The sequence below is a fragment of the Tauraco erythrolophus genome, chromosome 6 (genome assembly GCF_009769465.1).
Source record: "Tauraco erythrolophus isolate bTauEry1 chromosome 6, bTauEry1.pri, whole genome shotgun sequence".
Classification (NCBI taxonomy): Eukaryota; Metazoa; Chordata; class Aves; order Musophagiformes; family Musophagidae; genus Tauraco; species Tauraco erythrolophus.
Window position 1 is genome coordinate 34,401,492 of NC_141470.1, and position 22,739 is coordinate 34,424,230.

Below are 22,739 nucleotides of genomic sequence, written 5' to 3' on the forward strand. Positions count from 1 at the left end.
ACATGATGTAGTCCGTATGGGTTTTAAATTACTTCATCACTGTGGCTTTTCCCCATGGAAAGTGGGGAGAAAAAGGGGTTACCAGCTCACATCCAGCTGGAAGGATATTTAGGCAGCTGGCAATTGCTGCCTGATCATTTCTGTGTATCTGCTGGGTGTGCAGAGCTTGTCTGGCTCTGTGCCCTTCCCATACACTCTCTTATCCTGGCTCCTAACAGGTAAAAAGTTTCAAAGAAGTTTATTTAAAAATGGCCTTCGTGGGCAGGGAATGGCCCATCTCACCCCACTCAAATTATCCAGAACCACTTTTCCACCTCAGCTGCAAATGGTGACCTTATCCAAACAGTCCCTTCCCACACAAAATTGTAATTTGTAGTAAAAATAGTGTTTCAGACCATTATCAACATTTTTCCTTGATCACAAAATCTAATTTTCAATTAAGTATGGAATTTATTTTTAAGAGGTAAATTAACCATTCTGAATACATGAAAGAAAATTAACACTTTTTGTGGTCAAATACAGGTGGCTTCCACTCCTTTGCCATGCAACAGCAACAGGCTTGAGGTAGAAGCCACTGGTTGATTGTTGCCTCACGTTAAAGTTTGCTTTAGAAAAAGAAAAGTAGTCCGTTTTGTCTTTAAAATACCTTCCCATTGCCATCATCACAGCGGTGGTGTGGCAATGAGGCTCAGGGACAGACCCCATTAAATAGAGCATTGTGGACTTTTATCTTTGGCCTCTTAAGTGAACAGTGGAGGTGCAGGATAAGAGACAAGTGATAAGAGACAACAATTCTACAGGGAAACCACACAACAAGACAAAACTGGGAAGCCCTGTACACTGAGCTCAGGCCAACATAGCCTGGCCTAGCCACTGCCAGGCTTTACAAGAGCAATTTGAAGAAGAATGAAGCAATTCTGCGGAGGTTTTGATCAGCTCCACGTGCAAGATGGGCTGTGGGTGCGCAGGTAAATTTCTGCCACTTATGGCAGAGCTCTGCTTAGCATCAAGCTGCTGACTAGGCACCAAACAACAACACTGGGCTCCCAGGTGGGCAGAAGCAGAGAACCAAAAGCTTAAAGAAATATTCCTCCTCCACCTTTGGGGTTTACAATTTCATACAGCTGCAGCTCAGAAGCTGGAAAGGTGGCCAAGTGGCTGGCTCTGCAGCTGGAGCAGGGCTAGTGACAGCAAAGAGCTGAGTTAGGCTGTGCAGAGGAGTCTGAGGGACACAGGAGAGGGGACCTTTATGCTCAGATAAAGGCTGCCTGTTAATTCTGTCTACAGTGCTTAGCTGATGCTACTAGCACTGCTGAGATCCCAATTCAAGCCCCATTTAATATCTTTTTAATATGAGTATCATAAAACCGAAGAAAGACCTCAGAAAACAGAGAATACAAGCACTCATTATTAGATACTTTTTTTAAAAAAAGTACCTTGATATTCTGCTATCAGCCAAAAATATTATTCCTGGCTTCAGAGAGCATTTCAGAAAGAGGCAGGTCTCCCAGCTGTGTTCAGAGAAACAAAAATTTCCTCTTCTTGCTATTTCTTTCTTTCTAATTGGTCCTCCAGGTGCTAGAAAACACCATATAAATTCTTCTCTAAAGGAATTTTTTTTACAAATCTGTGACATTTATGGAAACTGCAGAAAACAGAATCATTTTCTTGGCAGCTTTAGCTACAGAAAAGTCTATTTAAGTTGACTGCAAAACAGAGTAAGGCTTTTATCTCTTCAGCTCCACCTGCATCATTGCTAAATGAATGTCCCAAATACTTGAAGGTCTCTGTGAACCTCTTTTCAATACTCTTCTTTCTTTTGTCACTAACACCTGGTGACATTGCAGCATCCCTTCACTGGGGGCAAAGAGATGCTTGGATTATCTGTGCCACCATTAAGTGCAAGGAGATGGGTTCAAGCACCATGCCCTGTAACATAACAGCACTGGATTGGACAGACTAGCCCGGGCTTCTGAATTCTCAGATGTTCAAGATGCCCCAGTCTGCTTCTAAATGTTTACATTCTGAAGCTATTTGTACCCAAATTCCACTTACAAAAGGCTTGTTTTATTAGGAAAAACATCCTTCTGATCTATCAAGCTGGGAGAGCAACCTCAGGCTTATCTGGAAGAGAGGAACAGGTGTAAGAAGAGAGCATAGGAGTGACTGTCCACTTCAGAGCTGAGGCAACACAGACTGTCATGTAAAGGACTGGAGGAATGTTCTCCCAAAACAAGCAACACTTTAAATATCAGGAGGTACCTCTTTTTCACTTGTACTGTGGAAGCACTTGTATAATAGTGCACGTGCCTGTAAGAGAGTGTTAGCCCCCGATTGCAAAAAGGCCTCCATTTACTTTGCACAAAGCTGACAGCGATAGGATTCTGAATGGCACGGGGATTACCTGACCACATCTCTAGCCTTACATCAACATGCAGATCAGATCTCTCAAAAGGAGAGTTCTGGTAGGAGATGAAGACTTGGAACTGGTTCTACATTAGTGTGTCATTCCCCCTAAAACACCCTGAACTTACCAAATTTTCTCCTCCCCAGATGTCCATTTGAGTATCATATTTTCCCAGGTGGTTAAACCAGGACTTGTCGATCACAAGATGCCTCCTGCTATGACAGGGGTTCTGGAACAGAACACACAAGCTCATACAAAATACTCACACATATATGTAGCATCACCATCTTCATTTTAGAGGGAGGACAATCTGTCCAGGACTGACAAATGTATCTCATTTAAAAGAGAAAGATAATAGAGATGGGACATGAACCTACAGCAGGCTTCTGAGATCCCTCTCACTAGATCACCCTCCTGCCTTGCTAGGTGGTTCTGCAAAAACTACTTGCCACGAGTAATGTTGGGTCTTTTGCATTTGTACAAATTTGCACAGTGTGAAGGAATGACAGGGGCACTGTCTGATGACTGTGTTCACCAAGGAGACACGGTGTGAGAGACTTTGCTGAATATACTGCTCTGCTGTTAGTAAGCTGGTTGCTTCTGGTGTAGAAAACAGAGACTCACAAATTACACAGAGGAACTGAATGATACTTTTATGTTACAACAGGGAGTTGTCTGCCTATGCAGACAAGTATTGTGACTTTTTATATCAGTATTTGTCACATTCTACATGCCCCAGAGCCATGTATACAGCAGTGAGTCTGGCAATCACCATTCCAGCCAACTGAGCCTGTTTTGTCCATGGAACATATTTAGGAGGGAAGGATAATTCTGTGCCCAATTACTAGGCAAGATTCAGTCCCAGGTCTGCTTTACACTTCCTGGGTTACTGTTTAACTGCTTCGTTCCTTAATTGTTCACATGGAAGATGGAGGTAATTAAAAACCCCAAAGGGATTTCTGAGAGATGCAGAGTGTTGAGTGAGACCACAAACCAAACATAGAGAAGAAGTGGCATGCCTACAAGCCTATGATAGAATATAATTGCTATTCTTACAATATTCAGGGAGTAATACTTGCAGAATTAGGTTATAGACCTCAATGCATTCAGAAATAATATGAAGAGTTGTCGTCATCAAGTGAACACTGTAGCATTTTGTTCTCAGCAAGGCAGTCCCTGGCACTCCTTGCCATACAGGTGGAATGCTCACAATTCATTGAAGACAGCTACCTTATAGACTGAGTTGGGTCGGTTCTGGACATTCTGCTCTATAGGAATCTGCTCCCACTTAAAGTGAAGGCTCCAGTCAAACCCTGAGAAGGAAAAAAAACCATATGAAATAGGTTATTGTATCTCTGCTAGCTTCAGTGATAGTCTCCACCTTTACGTCACAGGACTATCCTTTTGTTTTCCTTCCCTGTCCTCCCTTGGTGGTCTACCCAAATGGCAAAGTTCTATCCCCATGTAGCTAAGAAGTCCACCAGCTACTGTCCTTGGCATCCTAATCCCTTAGCATTACAGATCTCTGCTCAATTCCACTCCATATCTTCAGGAGGGGGTTGTTAGTGCGAGATGTAATTGCATTTGGTCAGTCTGTCTTACACTTTCCTGTCTGCCAAAGGTATGAGGCTTTAATCAAAGGACTTTGCAGAATGTGATGTATTCTGGGAACAAAGGCCTGTAGATCATCACCTCTTTCAAGACTACCATTTATTTATAGTTGGCCTGTGGTGGATAGTTGAGCACATCACAGTCGCTAACATTATACCATTGCTAAGGGTAGCCACAGAACAAGCAGCCTTTGGTGGGCAAGCAGCGCAGCAGTGAACCTCAGCCACAGAAGAGGCAGAAGAGCACCAGGCACTGTGGATGACCACAGGAAAAGCTGCAAGGGGGTTCAGCTGCCACGAGAGAGGTGAAAATGCTTTTCAGAAGATGCTATGAGATAGCTTGGCAGACAGGAGCAGCAACTGGAAGTGCCTGTCATGTTCCAGTGTACATGTAGTGTAGGGAGGGTATGATGATATGTTTAATCAGTTATCTAAGCCCTGAAATTGCAAAATGTTGCAGTGATGCAAGCTCAAGAGGAAAACACTAGTTAGTTTTTGTCTTAATTCTGCAAAAGATCTGACTTTGCAAGTTGCAGGAAAAAAAGAACAGAGAACCCATCAAGAAAGATTATCACTCTGTTTTCTCAGAAAGCTGAAGAGAACATAAATTTATTTTTCAGGCACCATCCCTCAGGCCTAACTTACACAAGCATTCATTATACCCACCTCCTCTCAGATCGGCTGATGCTGGCCAGGTAGGCAAATTATCCAGGCTGATAACATCTATGATTGGACTCCACACTCGGGTATAATCCTGAGGGATAGAGAGAAAGGGAAAAAAAAGGAGTCAGGCTTTTCTTGAAGGTCTGGCAAGGCTGCCAGAAATCAGAAAACACAAAGCTGCACACCGTAAATCTTTGTCTGCTTCTCCAGTACAGTTCTGGTAGCTGAGCAAAGCGATTTGTGGGCCACTACATCCAAACATGGAGATGGTAGGGTATTAGTCAACTGCACACATGGACATGGCAATGGAGCCTGGGACCTCAACCACCCAGGACTGCTGATAAGAAACAGCTCTCTACTTCCTGCCCAAGTCACAGGACACGAATCACTGTCTCAAAAGTTTTGTGCTTGGTTTCGATACCTACTGACAGCACACCTTCTGCTCAGCCATCCTTGAAATACCTCAGCAGCAGCAGCAAAGAAATGATCAACTCACTAATAAAGCATCTTCTTAACAAGTACTATGAATTAAGAACCCACACTTAAGAATCACAGTGCAAAATGAGAAAATCCATGATATAATATTAAGATATTGGGGATACTTTATTGTTATAGGGGTATAGATATTTACAATTTTCCTTTGTAATTCTTTTATTAGGTGGAGAGATTAAAACACTTTTCAACATCATGAGACAGGGTATTAAAAACATTCTCATGATAACTGAAATACGTGATAAAACTGAGAGCTGGCAATGCCAGAAATAGCACCTTGTTATCGGATAGCTGCCAGCCTCCATGCCTTTCCTATCAAACCTCCATTTTGTGCCTTGCAATAGCTCCTTCTGCTGTGGCCTGCTTGGTCAGGATGGCACATCCTAGGCAAGAGCCTATCATTCATGCATATTCCCCTTTGTGCTGCAACAGCTGCACAGCAAGGGTATGTCTGCATAGCCTGAGCGCCCCTAGAACCCATCTGGCAGAGCAACCCTGTGCTCCAGCCACTGCTCCAATCAGCCAGCATTGGGCTGGCTAGGGCAAGTCTGAAAGCTGAACCAGAAAGCACACCAGAAATGTAGACAGTAGGTCTGAAATAGGCTGACTTGAAATCTGCTCACTAAATAACACTCGAGTCAACACTCAAGCTTTTGCAACTTAGACCCTTCTAAGCTGAAGAAACTAGCGAGGTCCTTCTGCTTAGGGAACCCTATGCTGATGCTGCTGCAGCTTGATTAAAGAGCAGCAGTAAGGCAAACATTTATGGGCTTCTGAGATGAAGGATTTATTGAGCAGGAATAAAAAGTAGAAGCTTTCAAGTCATCAATCCTGAAGTTTGATCTTCTTCCACTCCTTCACATTAAGCAAAGCAGACATGAATACAGGCAGCATTAGAGCCTCCAGCCCTTCTCCTGGGACCCACTACTCCATGGGATCCTCCTGTCAGAGAAGGGTATCAATTCCAGCTACTTGCAAGCACGGCTGTGACTTCTCCCATAACCTCTCCCCAGTTTGCTCTTACAACAGAGCCATGTGTCTCCCCTCCAGCCCTACAGTGCAGTCAGGGTGACAGCTGCTAATATTACTGCCTTGTTTTCACTCTTCCAGTCTCACGTCAATCCTTTCCCAAGAGAACCAGCAAAGGGACATCCCCGAACTCACAGGCAGTTCCTCTGTGCTAGAAGCTGCATGCATTCAGGTGGGTGTGTTGGCAGCTTGGTGGGAGCATTAATGAAACAAAAATTTTGGCATTGACAAGGCAGAGGGGAAGTTCCAGGAGCAAGAAGGAAGATGGCAACCATGGAAAAGTTGCACAGTGTGTGCTGCCAAGTGGCTACCCTATGAAGTGGACAGGATTGGAAGCACAGCTCCTGCAGGAGACATGAGGTACAAGTTGGTGGTTCAAGCGTTTACCACTGCGTCCCATCACTCAGCACCTTCTGCCCTGCCACACTGGCAGGAGGATGTAGAAACTCATCATGGATCACTCGCCCATGTGGCTCAGGCTGTACCTTTCTCTGTAACAGCCTGCCCGAGGAGCACCTGGCAAGCTCTGTCCTCACCAATACTGCTGATGGCATGTGAGGACAGAGGATCCACCAGCACAAGACAGGCCAGCCACATCCATCCCAGAGGGGACACAGTGCTCACCTCTTTTACCCTCTGAAGCATTGGCTGCAGCCACTCACTGTTGACTTCACAGTGACTGTCCAAGAAGGTGAGGATATCAGCAGTAGCCACTTCAGCTCCTCGAACCCGAGAGCGAATCAGCCCTACAATGAGGAAAGGACAGCAGAGGAGCAGGAAGGTCAGAAAGGGAAACAGCTGAGCCTCCTTCAAAAAATACTTTGTGTGGCCATTACAGAGAAGGAGCAGGTGGTTCTCCTATATCACACCTCCATCAGGAGCAGAGAGCAGCTTTAACAGAGCATCCACTGGGGGATACTGTCAGCTGAGCCCTCCCAGCACACAAAGAATGACCTTGCCTGTCAGTTCTGCCCATGCCACTGAGCTTTCATGTGGTTCCTGCTGTGATGACATCCCCTCTTCCTTCCAGTCCTCTCCACAGGTACCTTGCAGCTGCCTGCTCAGTATCTCTTCCATTAGAGTACCCTGCTGCCTCTCTCACCACTTCCACGGGACCAAGCTTTACTCTCTGCTTGATGCCTTTCTTACTGCTTATCTGCTTTATTCCTATTTGTCTTTTATTCTGCATTCTGCCCTGTGGGTCAGAGATACCAACCTGGCTTTCAGATGTCTCCTTACTTTCTTACAGACCATCCCACTACCTGGGATGCTTTTTGTGAACTAAGCAGTGATTCCCATCTCCCCTTCCACATCCTTGCTCCAGGCCTGCTGCTGTGCACTGACAGCTTTAGAAATGAGCCAGCACAAGTGAGTTAAACCAAAGAGCAGCTGAGAAAGTCAGTGTTACCGTTTATGCACATAGGAGATATATGAGAAATAACTTTCCTTAATTGTATCTCTTTATGATAGATATATGATTGTTTTTCTCTCCTAGATGGCTTGTTATCTTGCACTCTGAGCTTAAAAGAACAAGACTTACATCTGCATCTATATTCATAAAGATCTTAAAATGCGGTCCTTCTAGCCAGGGTCTCTGGACACCACTTCGTTATTTAAAGTATGAAATGAAGTATGAAGCCTGAGAGTTGATAAGCCAGGTTCTCCCTCTACCAAACTCTACACTGAAAAAACAAACTGTAACTATAAGAAATACCATGTAAACAGCTGGTAGGCAAACAGGGCCATGTGGGAAAACCTGTAAAATCTTTGTACCTGCAAAGCTTTCCATACTCACCTTCTCGCCGAGTGTTTCGTAGACACTTAACCTTTGGGATCTTGGTAAGGAGCTGGCAGTCCTCAGCTTAGGGAAGGCAAAAAACATTTGGCGTACATGCATGAATTATTTGGCTTCAACAGAACGCTTCAATTAACTGTTCTCCTGCTTCTCCAAGGGAGGGGAAATTCTGCTTTCACTTACATCACATTAATCAGCCTGATGGCCTTAATCCTATTGTCTAAAAGAGTACACAGAAGAGCACTGCCTGCTTGCTGTCCTCCTCGGATAGCTGAGCCTCTGTCTCCTGATATTTGGAGCAGCCAGGCCTTCGCCCTCCCGCACTCAGCATTTCACAAGAACAACGGGGCATGTGCTGGCAACGTGGCACCGAGCACTGATGAAACAGAGGGACCGCAGAGAGCCAGGGCTGCAAATCACTGAAGCACCAAGTAAAAGAGAGTCCTGTCATATAAAGTGATCTCATCCACTCTCTTTGCCTTCGGCGGTTCGTCTGGGCATTTCTCATCACTTGTTCTCGGGGTAGTTTCTGCTTGGTTTTTTTAATAAAGGCCACGGGGATGTGACCCACTTCCTTGGAGATGCCATTACATTAACACATGGATGCCTAATGGGGGGCTTCACTGGCAGCTTGCCAGAAGCTCATGCCATCCCTCAGTTACATTGCCCAAGGAAGATGACAGAGAGGAACAGCTACCGGCTCCAGCCCAGCTGTACCAATGAGTGCTGGGTCTTTGGTTCTCTATTATCCTCTCTCTATTCCTGCCCTAGCAGAGGTCACAGGAACAACAATTTCTAACTCACTGTTTTCCCTTGCTCCACCAAGATCACTCCAGTTTCCATTTTTATTGTTCCTTCTTTTTCATGTCTCACACCTCCCCTTTCCCGCTGTCATCCTCCCACAGACTAAGTGCTCTGGGAGAATGCAAAAGCCATTAGCCAAAGTGCATCTCTTGGTGTGTTCCTGCAGGAGCATTTCCATTCTCAAGGATACATGCAATCTGAAATACTGCTCTTGTGTGGGCAGTTTGGCAGCCGCTGCATCATCCAGGCAATGTGGCAGGTGCTCTTAATTACAGAGCACTGAGATTTTGCTGGACATCTGCTACAAGAGAAGGCAACAGTCATCTTGGCCAAGTCACAACTTCAAGTAGTATGAGAATCTCTCTGTATCATTGGAGAAACCAAGGTGGATATTAAAGCAAAGTATGAGACCTCAAACATGCGCTAAAGTGCCTCCATGCAGGTGTCTCAGGGGAGTAGCTGCATACTCACATATCCAGTTGTCAATGAGAAAAATGAGAGCTGTCATAGGATGGGGCTATTTAAAAATCTTTCCATTTATCTAGGAGCCTAAATGGGAGTTTCTGGCTGAGCCCTGTGCCATACAGGTCCCAAAAAATCCATCAGTGTTGATCTGGTACACTTTGGCCACTGAGAATTGAATTTCCAGACGCCGAATATGGGACATTTAGGACTGTTTGTTGGAGGTGCTCAGAAACACCCAACTCCAACAGCTGTGCACAGCTGAGTACTTATCTAAATCACACTCTATAAGACCCTCAGAAAGTTAATCCCTAATCTCAGCATCCACCTTTACTTTTTTTTTTTCGGCCAAAGCTACATAGGTATTTAGCTGCAAAATCAAAAGAGCAATGCTTCCTTACCTCAGCAGGCCAAGGTGGGCATTCTCAGCTATCTGTAAAGTATTCTGAAGGAGTAATTATCAATTATTATAAGTGGCACAGAACTAGATTGTCTTTGAATCTAGCGCACATCATGGGAGAAGCAAGATGTCTTCTGTCCCCACCACCTCACTACTACTACACAACAGCCAGGATCAAGAGCAACTGTACAGATGGGAAAGAGTCTATGGCCTCCAGTTTGCAGGTCTGGTGGGACTCATGCAGAAGACACTCTATCCCTGTGTCAAGCAAGCTGCAGGAGAAGGTATGGCGTTGCCCAAAGCAATAACCCTTCCACAGCCTCCCACAGGGACACCTAGGATCCCAGACGCACGGAGGCAGGCAGGCAGTCTCGCCCCAGTCTGCCTGCAGGACCCCAGGCAGCAATTTTCTGTAGGCTCCATTGCATCCTCTTGCTCTCCGTTGGTTTGTAATTACCCATTCTGCTCATCTTCACCATTGCTACATATATACCTGTGCGAAACAGCTCACAAAATGGTGCATAATGAAAGCAGACAGAGATCTCTGGCAACCTGGCCAAAACTGCCAAGCTGACAGAAAGGGGAGATCCAATGGAAAGGAAAAAAAGAGGAAGAAGCTCTGGCCTCTGCCATGCATGGACATAAACTAAACACCGAAAAACTTCCTCCCTTTCCTTTTTCTCTTGCATACAGGCAAGAAGGAAACTTGATGAGGGAGGAGACTGAACAGAGCAAAGAAAACAGGGAAAACAGAAGGGAAGAAACAAGTGCAAGGGAAATAGGTCCATACTTACGATCTGAGCTGAAGTCATCTACCAAATGATCTCCTGGATGAGGCTAGGAGGGGTCCGGTTCAGGACGCTGCAGGGACCCAGGGAGGAAAAAGACAATCTTTGTGAGCTGCCATAATAATGACAACGGTAGGACTGATACAAATCTGCTGTGCTTTGCATTACAGCAGGAATACCAATTCCAGTAGTGTGGAAGAGGTAACCTTGCCCTTGTACCCAGGTTCATTGGCAGGAGCCAAACCAGGAATATCCCAGAGAGCTCTGTCATTTCAGCCAGACTTTACAACCACCCCCAGCCAGGAAGGTGACTGCAGGACTTGCCTGGGGGCAGCTAGCAAAGGACGCTGCAGCATGTTCTCACTTCTAAACAGAGAGGCAAAGAGAACACCACCTGCCCCGAGGCAGTCAAGAGGCAGTTCCCATCTGCCAGGTTCTGGGCAAAGCTCATCGCTACCAGGGAAGGAGCGGAAAGAGAGCTGCCACTTTCCCCAGCAGGAGCTCAGTCTCAATGCCACAGATGAGGGCTGCTGGGGCTTTCTAACCCGCTCTCTTCCTTGGGAGGAAGGCAATTTTTTTGGCAATACTGTGGATTTGGGCTTTTTTTTTTTCCTCTTTTGCTTGTTCCTTGTCTTTCTTCCAAACCAGCCCTCTTATTTGCTGAGAGCACCCACCTTTCCTCAGGCTGTTCACACCATACCCCACAATACCCTCGGGACTGCAGAAGGTTTGCATCTGCAGGTCACAGGGGCTTTCACACACAAGGAGGGCAAGAAAAGCTTCTGCCCCCCTCAGAGGTTGATGCATTCTCGTACCCTGGAGTCAGAGCACTCTGATTCTGACCTCTTTGTCTTTCTCATTGTTTAAGACACTTGAACTAATTTTTCATAACCTTCTTCAAGTCCCTCCCCTGGCTCTATTACAACCACACATAATATTCCTTTTTCGAGCCTCCTTTTCCAGTGCCTCTATGCACAAGCAGGCCCTCATTGCCTTCAACGAGATTGCTCAGTCACATTCCGTCGCTCCAGCGATGAGGACAGCTATGCAAACTTTAATATTAAAAGACAGAGGTAAACACTGTTCTCATGGTTCTTGCAACCCACCTCATTTCAGTGGCACCCACTCTTCTGATTTTGAGCAATTCTGCAGAAAGATTATTGGCTTTTTCTTTTTTTCTGGCTTTTTTGTTTTATACAGGAAACAGAGAACAAGAGTGTGCCGGGTTTATGTGGTGGGGTTTTGGTAGTGGGGAGGGGCTACAGAGATAGCCCCTGTAAGGAGCTGAGAGAAACTCCTGGGGCTCCAAGTGAGACCTGCCTCTGGCCAGGGCTGAGCCCATCAGCACCTCTGTGAATGACACATTTAAGAAGGGACAAAGAAACCACCTGATGTGGGACGCGCAGTGAAGAGAGGGAGAGGTGGGGGCCTGGCCCCCAGCCTCCCGCACAGGCGGCTGCCCTCGCTGGGCTACTGCCACGCAACTGGAGATGGCCACAGCAGCGCAGCTTGGAGAGCTCCAGAGTGCCTCGCTCCCGGCACTGGGGAGGGTCATTGGGCCGGTTGGGCCCGGTGTGGCTGCAGCAGAGAGAGAGTTGAGATCTGAGAGAAACAACTACACAGACACCAAAGTCAGTGAAGATGGAGCAGGAGGAGGTGTGCCGGAGCTGAGATTCCCTGGCAGCCCATGGTGAGATGGCAGGCAGCCCCTGCAGCCCATGGAGATTAATGGTGGAGCAGAGACCCACATGCTGCAGTGGGTGGCTGCACCTGAAGGAGTTTGTAGAGGACTGTCTCCCATGGGAAAAGGACCCCACACTGCTGGAGACTAATGCTGGAGCAGAGGTGCATCTGCAATCTGTGGAGGACCCCATGCCAGGGTGGGTGGCTGCACCTTAAGAAACCATGACTCCATGGAAAAAGCCCACACTGGAACAGTCTAATGTGTAAGGACTGGATTCTGTGGAAGGACTCACATTGGAGAAGTTTGTGGAGAACTGTCTCCTGTGGGAAGGGACTCCACATTGGAGCAGGGGAAGAGTGTAAAGACTCCTCTCCACCTGAAGAGGAATAAGCAGCAGAAACCATGTGTGATGAACTGACTGCAATCTCCATTCCCTGTCCCCCTGTGCCGCTGGGAGGAAGGAGGTAGAGCTGGGAAGAAAGAAGGGGTGGGGGGAAGGTGCTTTTTAAGATCTGGCTTTGTTTCTTGTTATCCTCTCTGAATAAACTAGTAACAAATTAAATTGATTTGTCCCCAAGCCAAGTCTGTTTTGCCTGTGGCAATGGTTGGTGGATGATCCCTCCCTGTTCTTTTATTGATCCTCAAGTCTTTTGTTAGATTTTTCTCCTCTCCACCCCACAGAAGGAGCAAGGGAGGAGTGAGTGAGCGGCTGGGTAGTGCTTAGTTGCCACCTGGGGCTAAACCATGACAAAGCAATCCCATAATCCCAGGAATGGAGCTGTAGAGAAATAAACTACCATCTTGCAAAGTAGCATCAGTGATGGCTTTGCACACAGAGCCAAAGTTTCCTCAGTTTGGGAGTGTTTTCTGCTGTCTCACACAGCAAAACCCTGACTGCTCTGCTGCTCAGTATCACATCCCACTCTATTTCAGATTTATGCTGCTTCATATGTCTCTCAGAGTATTTGTGTTTTGAGCTTATATGTCCCTAGATGACTGAGCTTGCATTTTTCAAAGCTGAATCTCATTTACTTCTCTTGGTTTATACCTCTCTGGATCTTCTAGCATGGTGGGGTGGGAGGTGGGGGATGTTCCTCTTTGCATTTATAAGTGCAGCTTCTCCCAGCATAGCCATCATCTGCATATTTTACAGACAAGCTTGTCCTGCGCTGAAATTCTTGTCTGTGCAAACTCAATGCAAAACATCACCAATCCAGACAGGCTGCATCCTGCAGTATAATGGCTGTAAATGGTATTCTACACCATCTCCCACTAGCCTGACTATTAGTAACACTCACATTTTCTCCACAAATTTCAGGTCTTCTAACTCAACATAACTGGGGAAAAAAAAAGCAAACATTTTGTTCCCTCTTCCCCAGCTGTCCACTGGTTCCCCAGTAGAGAGAAAACACTCCTTGAGGAGTTCACAGCTCATTGTTCAATGCCAAATTTTGCTCTCAGCTCTGCAATGATTTGCTGTGGATCCCTAGGAAAGGTACTTAATCTTCTTTGCACTTTGTCTTGTCTGTCTTTTTAACAAGGAACACAGTAATCCTAGTATTTCCCTCCAATAAGGTGCAGAGACTGGCATGACAATCGACTACTTTTAGGCACAAAATGTATTATTGGGACTCCAAAATCCAAACGACAATTGCCTCTTACAGCAGAAACACAGACTGTTCTCCCCTCAACTCATGGTTTCCCTACCTCCTTTGTCTTTTCTCACAGCTTCCTTCTTTCAGTATCAGTGCCCTTACTCTGTCACATGACACATAAGCATTGCCAACGAGTTTCTCCCCTCTGCTGATCTGTCCATCCCTCGTCAGCCCACAGATAATCTCGTTTATTCCAGATGTTAGCAGAGGAGCATCTCTTTTTTTCCTTTGCTCTAAAATAATCTCCTTTTTTTGCCATTATTTAAATTCTCATTGTAATGAGTTGCTATACTAAATGCTCTAGTATTACAACAGCATCCTTTTAATCAGAATTTATACAGGTTTTCTGCATAGGCACCGAACCACTGACTATTCACCTTTACATTTGCACCAAAGACAGACAGTAACCACTGAAATCAGAAATAAAGAGACAGAAAGAAACCAAGACAACAAAGCAGTTGATTTTCCCTTCTGCAAGAATGGTCACTGCAGCAGAAGTGATGGTATCGCTTAATGACTAATCAGGCATAGACATCAATCACACAAAATGCCTTTTGAGTGACAGTTACTTCTGAGAGAGAACAGGATGCCAAGCAAGTAACTCGTTTGAGAGTGACAGCTGAGGAAGAGGTATCATACAGGCAAGCAGCTCTTGACTGACACATCTCCTGCAGGACTGAGGACACCAGCAACAAGCCATTTGAACTGGCATGTTCACAGTTTCTGGTGGATAGCTCATTTCCTTTTTCTTTTTCTCCCTACTTCCTCTTCTTAGTCTCTTGCTGGATATTTTAAAACCAATTGTCCCCCTCTACACTGAAAACGAACGAACAAAATTTATCTGAAGGACTCCCTGCATGGGATCAGTAGGATTTGGGGCAGCATGGCCTATTGGTGTGCTGGCCTGGTCCCCCGGCAGCTTGCAGGTTGAGTAGCAGGTCCAGCTGCCTGTTGCCTTTACCTGAGGCAGAGGAGGAAAATGGCTGGAGCCCACAGCAGCAGGCAGGCATGCAGTCCACGCTGGCTCTGGGGACCAGGAGGGACAAGTGACAGGATGCCAGAGGGAAGACATTATTCCTTCCCACAGTCACTCCTCTACTTCCCCCTCTCCCTCTTACGCAAACATTTCTCTCACCCTCAAGTGGCAACAACACCACATCGCTCCCAGTGCATCCACCTGGCAGCAGAAATCCCAAGGGCAGCAGGGAGAGCCTGGCAACTGCTGAGCTGTCTGGGTGCTTGTGCAAGTCCATGTGTGCACACATGCAGGTGTGGTTAGCAAGAAGGGTCCACAGATCAGGATCTGGCCCCTACAGCTGCCACGTTTAGATCACCCTGAAATAAACTATAATGCAGGAGTCTCATCTCTGGGTCACTTCCCGAGACCTTTTGGTACCAGCATTGCCACTCAGCTGAGTTACTTTGCATAGCTGTCAGAATAACACAGTAAGACAGTATCTAGCTCAGAGGAGCACATTTAAGCTCCCCCTAGTCTTCATTTAATATTTCTTCCATTCTGGTACCCTTTTTATATATTTTGTCCTAGAATTTCCTAAAGTTTTACAGCTATTTTTGAGTGCCCAAATTTAGACACTCACCATCTAGGTTTGCAAAGATCTCAGGTACGAAAACTTCACTGGTAGTACACATTCTACCCTAAATCTAAAGACTGGGCCTCTAAAAAAGTCTTCAGCCATAGAAAATTCTGCTCATTTCCATCAGTTGTCCTCTTCCACCCCCACTTCTCTCATAGCATCCTCATAGTATAATTACGATAACTAACCTTGAGGAAAGGCCCATAATAACAGTCAAATCATACTTAACTTTCACCAGATGCATCTCAAATGGTTAATTATAATTACCTAAATAATGGTGCTCTATCTGGCTTAAGAAGGCTTTTATCGATATAGAAATAATGACAAGCTGCAGGCCTGACTAGTCAGCAGGTAAGCAGGCAGTGCAATTTTATGCCTCCTGTTGCTTAATATCACTGTGGTCCTCTGCAGACTCACAGCAAGGTCACAAGCCAAACAGAACAGAAGAGTCCGGTTCCTTTGATACTTGACTTATCCCGAAGTAAAAATTACATAGCATTTGGTGCACTGACTGCGTAAGCGAATTGAGTGACAATTATACTCACAGCAGTAACTCAGCCTGGCACATTCGGATGTGTTTTGCTGAAAGACAGGACTCTCCAGTTACAGAAGAAGCCTTGAAGAGCATGTGAAATCTTCAACACCCTCTACAACATCAGTGTCAACCTGCAAGTGGGACTCAGCCCCATGGTTGCAATGGTACTGCCACGACCTGAGCCTTCACCTCAGTGTATGGTTGTCAAAACTCCTGTGCCTCAAAGACAGGGCTGCTAGCCAACGCTCACTTGGGTGACACTGCAAATACTGTAGAGCTCAAGAGGAATTCAGCCTTCGGGATCCCTCATCAGACAGGGATAAATCATGGACACTTCTGACATTTGATGTAAGCAAGGAGTAAATCAATCACATGCACTGGCTGTAAACCATCTGGCAATGAAGGCTCCAGCTGTAGCCAGAGGTTTGAGAGGAAATGCCATCCAACTCACCATTCACAGCCGAGTGCAGCCACTCCCTCACACAGTGGCAGCAGGAGTGCAGGGACCAGTTTGAACAGATGGGTCATCCATTTTTCAAGGTCTTTGTTAGGGAAACTGTGTTGCAGGAGACCACATCTGAGAGCCTGGTAATACCACAGCTTGAGTGCTGTGTCCAGTTCTGGGCTTTCCAGAACAAGAAAAGGGGGACATGCTGAAGCAGGAAGAGAGAACCACTAAGATAATTAAGGAACTGAAGCATCAGATGTATGAGATGAGGTTGAAACAGCTGGGGTTGTTTAGCCTTTAGAAAAGAATGCTCAGAGAGGTTGCAGAATCTCCATCCTTGATGATACTAAAAACTGACTAGGCAAAGCCCTGAGCAACTTACTCTAGTTGCCCTTGCTTTGAGCAACCCTGGCCTTTTAATGCATCAGCAACACTCATCTGTTCATTAGTACACATCACCTCCATAGGATCTGGATATCAATTTTTCTCTCTATGCATTACTGATGCTCTGAATGTCATGTTCTTTTCATTTTAACTATCATGGCATTTGGCTATTTGATTGGCTGCCCTGAGATTTCCTTAAGGATTCCACTACCATGGTTTCTGAGCACCTAACCATTTATTGTCTGACCTATGATGTAATCGGCAGAAATCTCCTCCCGTTGCCCTAGCAGCACCGTAGTTCCAAACAAGTCTCTCATTTTCTGAACAGTGGCGCCGTAGAACTCATTTTATGGTTCAAATGAAAAGGAAATGATAGAGGTAAAAAGGCAAAATGTGTTAATGCAATATATACAGGTCTCCAAAAAAACAGCAGCACCAAACCTGGCAGATAGAAACCCAGCCTTCTAACCGTGAGGTCAACTTCAAAAGCCTGTTATTTATTCACAAAGTACATTTCTCTAAGGCCACAGGATCTGACAGGGGAAGAAGTGGTGATGATGAATAATGCATTCCTGTTAGTGATACCATCAGCTGAACCTTCTAACTGGACAATTCACTCTTCCTTTGGCCTCCACAGGCTGTTCCTGGACCTGCTTGCAGGCTTCAGAGACCCTTTGAGAAATGACTTGCTAAGTTAAAGAGGGCAGGGGGCATTTTTTTTGTGTAAAAACTAAAAGGAAAAGAGCCTCCCTGGGTTCTGTGGGGGTGATGGGGAAGGGAAGGAGCAGATGGAACGTTGCTTTGTGGTACAGATAATTGCATAATTGCATGCTCCCGTCTACTTGGGGACTCTGACAGGCCCCATGTCACCCATTTACTTGGTTAGATTGGCCACTGCTGATACTCAGATACGAGGAGACACTGGAACAAGATAGCAAGTGTCCTGCAGGTTCAGCAGGGTCTGTGTGCAAAACCCCAGGGCCCTCAGGTTCAGCAACTGTTTACCAGCAAGTGACTCTGAGCACCTGCTCAGATTGCAGGGGCTCGGTCTCTATGAGACTTTGAGTTGACCACCTTCTGTTCGAAAGACTTGTGAGCCGTGCCCCCTGCCCTCACTGAGACAGCCCCAGCTCCTGTAACTCATGCCCTAGCAGGGGGCTGGCTGCTTATTCCCGTTTATGGAAGACAGTCCCTCCCAAGCCCCTTCCCTCGTTTGCATCTAGCAACACACAACATCCCCTTTGGTCTCTCTTCACTCTTCCAAACCAGGCTCATACAGACTGTTCCCACCTGCGGATATAGGCCCAGCAGCCCCGTCCCTGTTGCTAATGATTCCCCTCACAGGGGCTACATAGCGGCTAACCGCAGCTACGTTGTTTTTGAAGATATGCCCACTCCACCAATCCAAGCCCCTGACCTGTCCTAGTGGGCCAGCTCGAGCGCAGATCACAAGCACTTGGGACTGCAGCCACTCTACTTGCCTAACTGGTGGAAAACATCTAACCCTTCACCAGTACTCTTCCAGGCACCATCACGTGAGCCCAGCACCCCTCGCTGAACTCACCTCTTTACCGTGCGGAGCAGGGTGGAGCGCGCCTCGTTGTGGAAGGTGATGATGAGGCTGGTAGCTGGCAAGTCTGTGTCATAGCGTACAGAAGTACACCTGCAACATGGGAGAGCAGAAGTGTAAGCCAAACATTGCCCAGCAGCAGCCACTGCAGCAACATACCTAGAATTTCTAAAGTAGAAGAGAATAATACACGAAAATCAGAAACAGCACAGTTGAGCTGCAGTAAGGGAGACCTCAGCAGCCCCTGCACCAAGGTTGGCAGAACTTCAAAAGAATCATGCCTGCTCAAAGGCAAAGTTTTGAGGCTGTGATAACTAACGTTTGATGCTACGTGCTGAGGAGAGCATGTGGGTTTCATGGGGATCAAGGGTTCAACATTGTGGACTCCACTCCCTGGATTCCCTTGTGACTCAAGTAAAATCTTGTTTATTCATGCACAGGACATATACATGCTAAGGATGCATGGAGCTGGTACACCCAGGCATCACTATATGAAGCATTTCAAATTCTTTGGGCATTGGGCTTTCCAGAAAGGGAAGACACTATGTAGTACTGTGATCTGCTTTGGGGAGTTGCTGAGGTTCAACACTAATACCTCAGGTGCCAATGAAAAGCAATTCCATCCATCTTCTTATCTGACCTTCTAATGTAATGTACATACATTCATTCTCATACTCAGAACCAAGAATTAACTCAGGATCAGCTTGCACCAGGGCCGCACACACCCTGTGGAGAACAAGGATACTTGGAGGAGAACAACTCACAGATGTGAATCCTGGATCCAATTCTGGCAGATATTAGGAATGGCAGATTTGGGCTGATCTGCACCTCCAGATCGTCCACCTTCTTAACTTCCAGCAGTCAGTCTGCACTAATTCCCTGCCCAATGAAGAACCCACACCTGAAATTATGGCCTAGTGTTTTTAACGACTCAACACCATTCATAGACTGAATCCATCCTGGGAGGGAATACAATTCCATTCTTATAGCTGCTACTTATACTCCCATATTTACTTAGTATTATTTTATGGCTATTACTAAACTGTTACTGGTTTTATCATCACATTCAGTCCTACCAGATTATGACTTTTTCACTGCAATATTTTATTAAGGGAATAGCAGCTTCTTACAGCAATTTTCAAACATATAAAGAAGCCTTGATAAAGACTAAAGTGGAAAACCTGAGACCAGACAGGAGACATACCACATTTACTATTGCTTCAAAATAACTCCATCATATAATGCATATAAAATGCATTAAGGCATCAGGAAGTGGAAAAGCAGAAGAGATTGGTGTATGTGTTATTTGGGGAAGTCTTCCCAAGATCTCAACACTATTACAGCATCACACAGGACAAGGATAAAGTTTGTGCTTGAAAGTTGGCCATCTCTTTGCTTTGGATCAAAAAAATAGCCACGTGCTAGGTCAGAGAGAGCTTGTAGGATGTGGAGCCAAGTATGCCCAAGCTCTGCTTGAGTGCCTGAAGAAAAAGCGACATATTAGTGACCTATTGATCCCTCATTCCTTAAACAGAGAGCCAGGTGCATATGTGACAGAAGGATGGGCTTCCCTCAAACCACATCTAATTTGTACCAGCTGAAATAAGTCCTCATCCTAAATTGCCATCCCAGCAACCATCCCAATAATGCTACAAGACAAGGTATTAAAAAACAACTCCCTCATCCCCAAACTGCTTCTCCTGCAAAGGAGAGGCACATGGAAATAGGTTTATCTGCTCTGACTGTACACTGCTTTGGACTCCCAATTGCTGAAGAGAACCGTTGCAAAGCTGAGGCTGAAATGGGCATCAATTTCCAGGGAATCACATATATGTTGGTCTTCAGATTGAAGTGCACAGATGAGGCATTTCACAAAAAGCATGCTCTGCATGCTACCACAGATCAAAATAAACAATGATTCACCTTTGAAGTGAGCTGGTTTTAGGCCAGAACATGAAAGCAGATTAACAGAAAATGGCAATTCTGCATGGCAGTGAGACTTGTCGCTAACACAGGACATGGCACTGCTGCCTCCGAGTCTCTAGGAAGCCAGTCCTGAGTACTATGCTGGGGAGCAGGAGCACAAGAGTTCCATCTCACAATGAAGGTCCCAACTGCTCACAGTCACAAAGCACCCTGATGGCTGTCAGTGCTGGCAGGCTCACAAAGCTCCATGTCTGCTGACATCCCTTTCACAGTTTCAATCAAGTCAGATGCCTGGTTTCCTGTTCCCAGCAGCTGTGAGGTGTTGCTTTACAACCCTAGGTAGGGTCTAGGTTCCAGCCCAGATAGACGGGCATTTCAGACATGGTTAGTTTGCTTCTGTTTTTCTCCACTGAAGTAGGCCGTTTTACACTACCCTATCACTAGCAAACCTACAGTTTTCAAGGTACAGCATTATCTTTTTGTACTCTAGAAAGTACAAAATAATCACCTGAGCACTATAAGCAATTTAAGGATGACTTTAGTCAGCACAATAAGGACAGAACAATGAGCACTTTGCAAGCAATGAAATATTCACTGTATTCACTAGTTAGTTTCATCCCCACCCCAGCAGCATTCATCCAAACCGTAACGTTCAGACTGGAAAGCAAGCCCCAAACCAGCTTCAGACAGCCAGGAGGGCACAGCAGGTGAGGAATACCAGAGCAAAGCGAGGCTGCAACAAAGGCTTACCTTGCAGCCAGGACAGAGGGTCACTGAGAGAAGCCATGAGTGTGAGGGGACTTGTGCAAAAAACAGCTGCCAGATGAGCAATTTGAACTGCAATGGAGGGGCTGTGCTGAAACCCAAAGCTGAAATAACAAGACGGTGCATGGACCTGGCAGAAGAGGTGCTGAAAACGCAACAAGTTGGGGCCAAATTAGTCAGAGGTCTCTGAGTATTTGAGACCTTCCCAGATTGGCAATGTGCACTGGCAGCCCAGAAAGCCAACCGTATCCTGGGCTGCATCAAAAGGAGCGTGGCCAGCAGGTTGAGGGAGGTGACTCTGCCCCTCTACTCTGCTCTCCTGAGACCCCACCTGGAATACTGTGTTCAGCTCTGGAGTCCCCAGCACAAGAAGGACATGGAGCTGCTGGAGCGGGTCCAGAGGAGGGCCAAGAAGATGATCCGGGGGCTGGAGCACCTCTGCTATGAAGACAGGCTGAGAGAGTTGGGGTTGTTCAGCCTGGAGAAGAAGGCTCCAGGGTGATCTTATAGCAGTTTTCCAGTACTTAAAGGAGGCCTACAGGAAAGCTGGAGAGGGACTTTTTACAAGGGCATGTAGTGATAGGACAAGGAGCAATGGCTTTAAACTGAAAGAGGGGAGATTTAGATTAGATATAAGGAAGAAATTTTTCACTCAGAGGGTGGTGAGGCACTGGAACAGGTTGCCCAGAGAAGTTGTGGATGCCCCATCCCTGGAAGTGTTCAAGGTCAGGTTGGATGAGGCTTTGGGCAACCTGGTGTAGTGGAGGGTTTCCCTGCCCATGGTAGGGGGGTTGGAACTAGATGATCTTTGAGGTCCCTTCCAACTCTAACCATTCTATGACTCTTATTAACCATGAAACACAGTGAAGTAATGGACCAGCCCTGGTGAAATGAAAACATCCTTTGTCAACATTGCAGAACAACACAGGAGGGCAGCAGGCTTCCCACACCAAGCAGCAGCTGTGGCTTGGAGGAAGGGCTGCAGGGTACCTGTAGTGCCTGGTGTCCCGAATGGGCCGATCACTGCTGAGTTTGTCGCTCTCCAGCTGATTAAAAGCATGCTGGCGGTAGGGGTCTTCTCCGGCCTTCAGCAGCTTTGAGGACAAGTAAGCCTTTTCATCAAAACCCTTCCGGCTGTTCTTCTCTCCTTGCGGAGCCCTTGTCATCTAGAGCAGAGACAAGTATCAGAGCAGCTGACTCATGTTTAGACACAGGTTTAAGCTCAGACACATATACGGTAAGGCACGCCGTTCGCCACACATCTGGAAGTGGCTCAGGTATGGGGAAAGGCAGGACAGGCAAGAGCTTGGAAAGGAAAGCAGGAATCCCTCACAGATGTGGTGTTACAATTGCTTTCTCCGAGCAAAATTGTAGGCCTCGCTATCTTTACCAACTAAGCTTGAGATGATAGTTGCTTCCCTGATAGCACAGGCAGAGCCAAGTTCCCTTTAGCATTTGTGAACGCAGAACATGCGAGACTGCAGGCACTTGGAAACAAAACCCTTTCAGGTGTTTCAGAGCAGCCTTCAGCCACTGTGGCTGAAACACAGTATTTTGAGGAAGAACAGTTTCAGTCCTTCAGCAATCACTATTGCATACAAACACAGAGGTAGTTGATAGAACACATTCACTGTCGTACCTTGTCCAGCTTTGCCCAGTCTCACAGAGGTCCATGATAAAGCTGGAAACTGCATGTGACTGTTACCAGTCCCACGCAAGAGCTAAAA

The 22,739-nt window shown here is 46.2% G+C and overlaps 1 protein-coding gene across 1 annotated transcript in view; it reads right to left on the reverse strand.

Moving 5' to 3' along the window:
- GALNT16 (polypeptide N-acetylgalactosaminyltransferase 16) overlaps positions 1–22,739 on the reverse strand; it is an 80,025-nt gene that overhangs the window by 15,113 nt on the left and 42,173 nt on the right. The window contains 11 exon segments of the mRNA XM_086613352.1: positions 2,535–2,611; positions 2,614–2,636; positions 3,638–3,670; positions 3,672–3,720; positions 4,684–4,771; positions 6,826–6,947; positions 7,997–8,062; positions 10,457–10,483; positions 10,486–10,523; positions 18,316–18,414; positions 22,003–22,178. Coding sequence (XP_086469478.1) covers positions 2,535–2,611; positions 2,614–2,636; positions 3,638–3,670; positions 3,672–3,720; positions 4,684–4,771; positions 6,826–6,947; positions 7,997–8,062; positions 10,457–10,483; positions 10,486–10,523; positions 18,316–18,414; positions 22,003–22,178 — 798 coding nt within the window.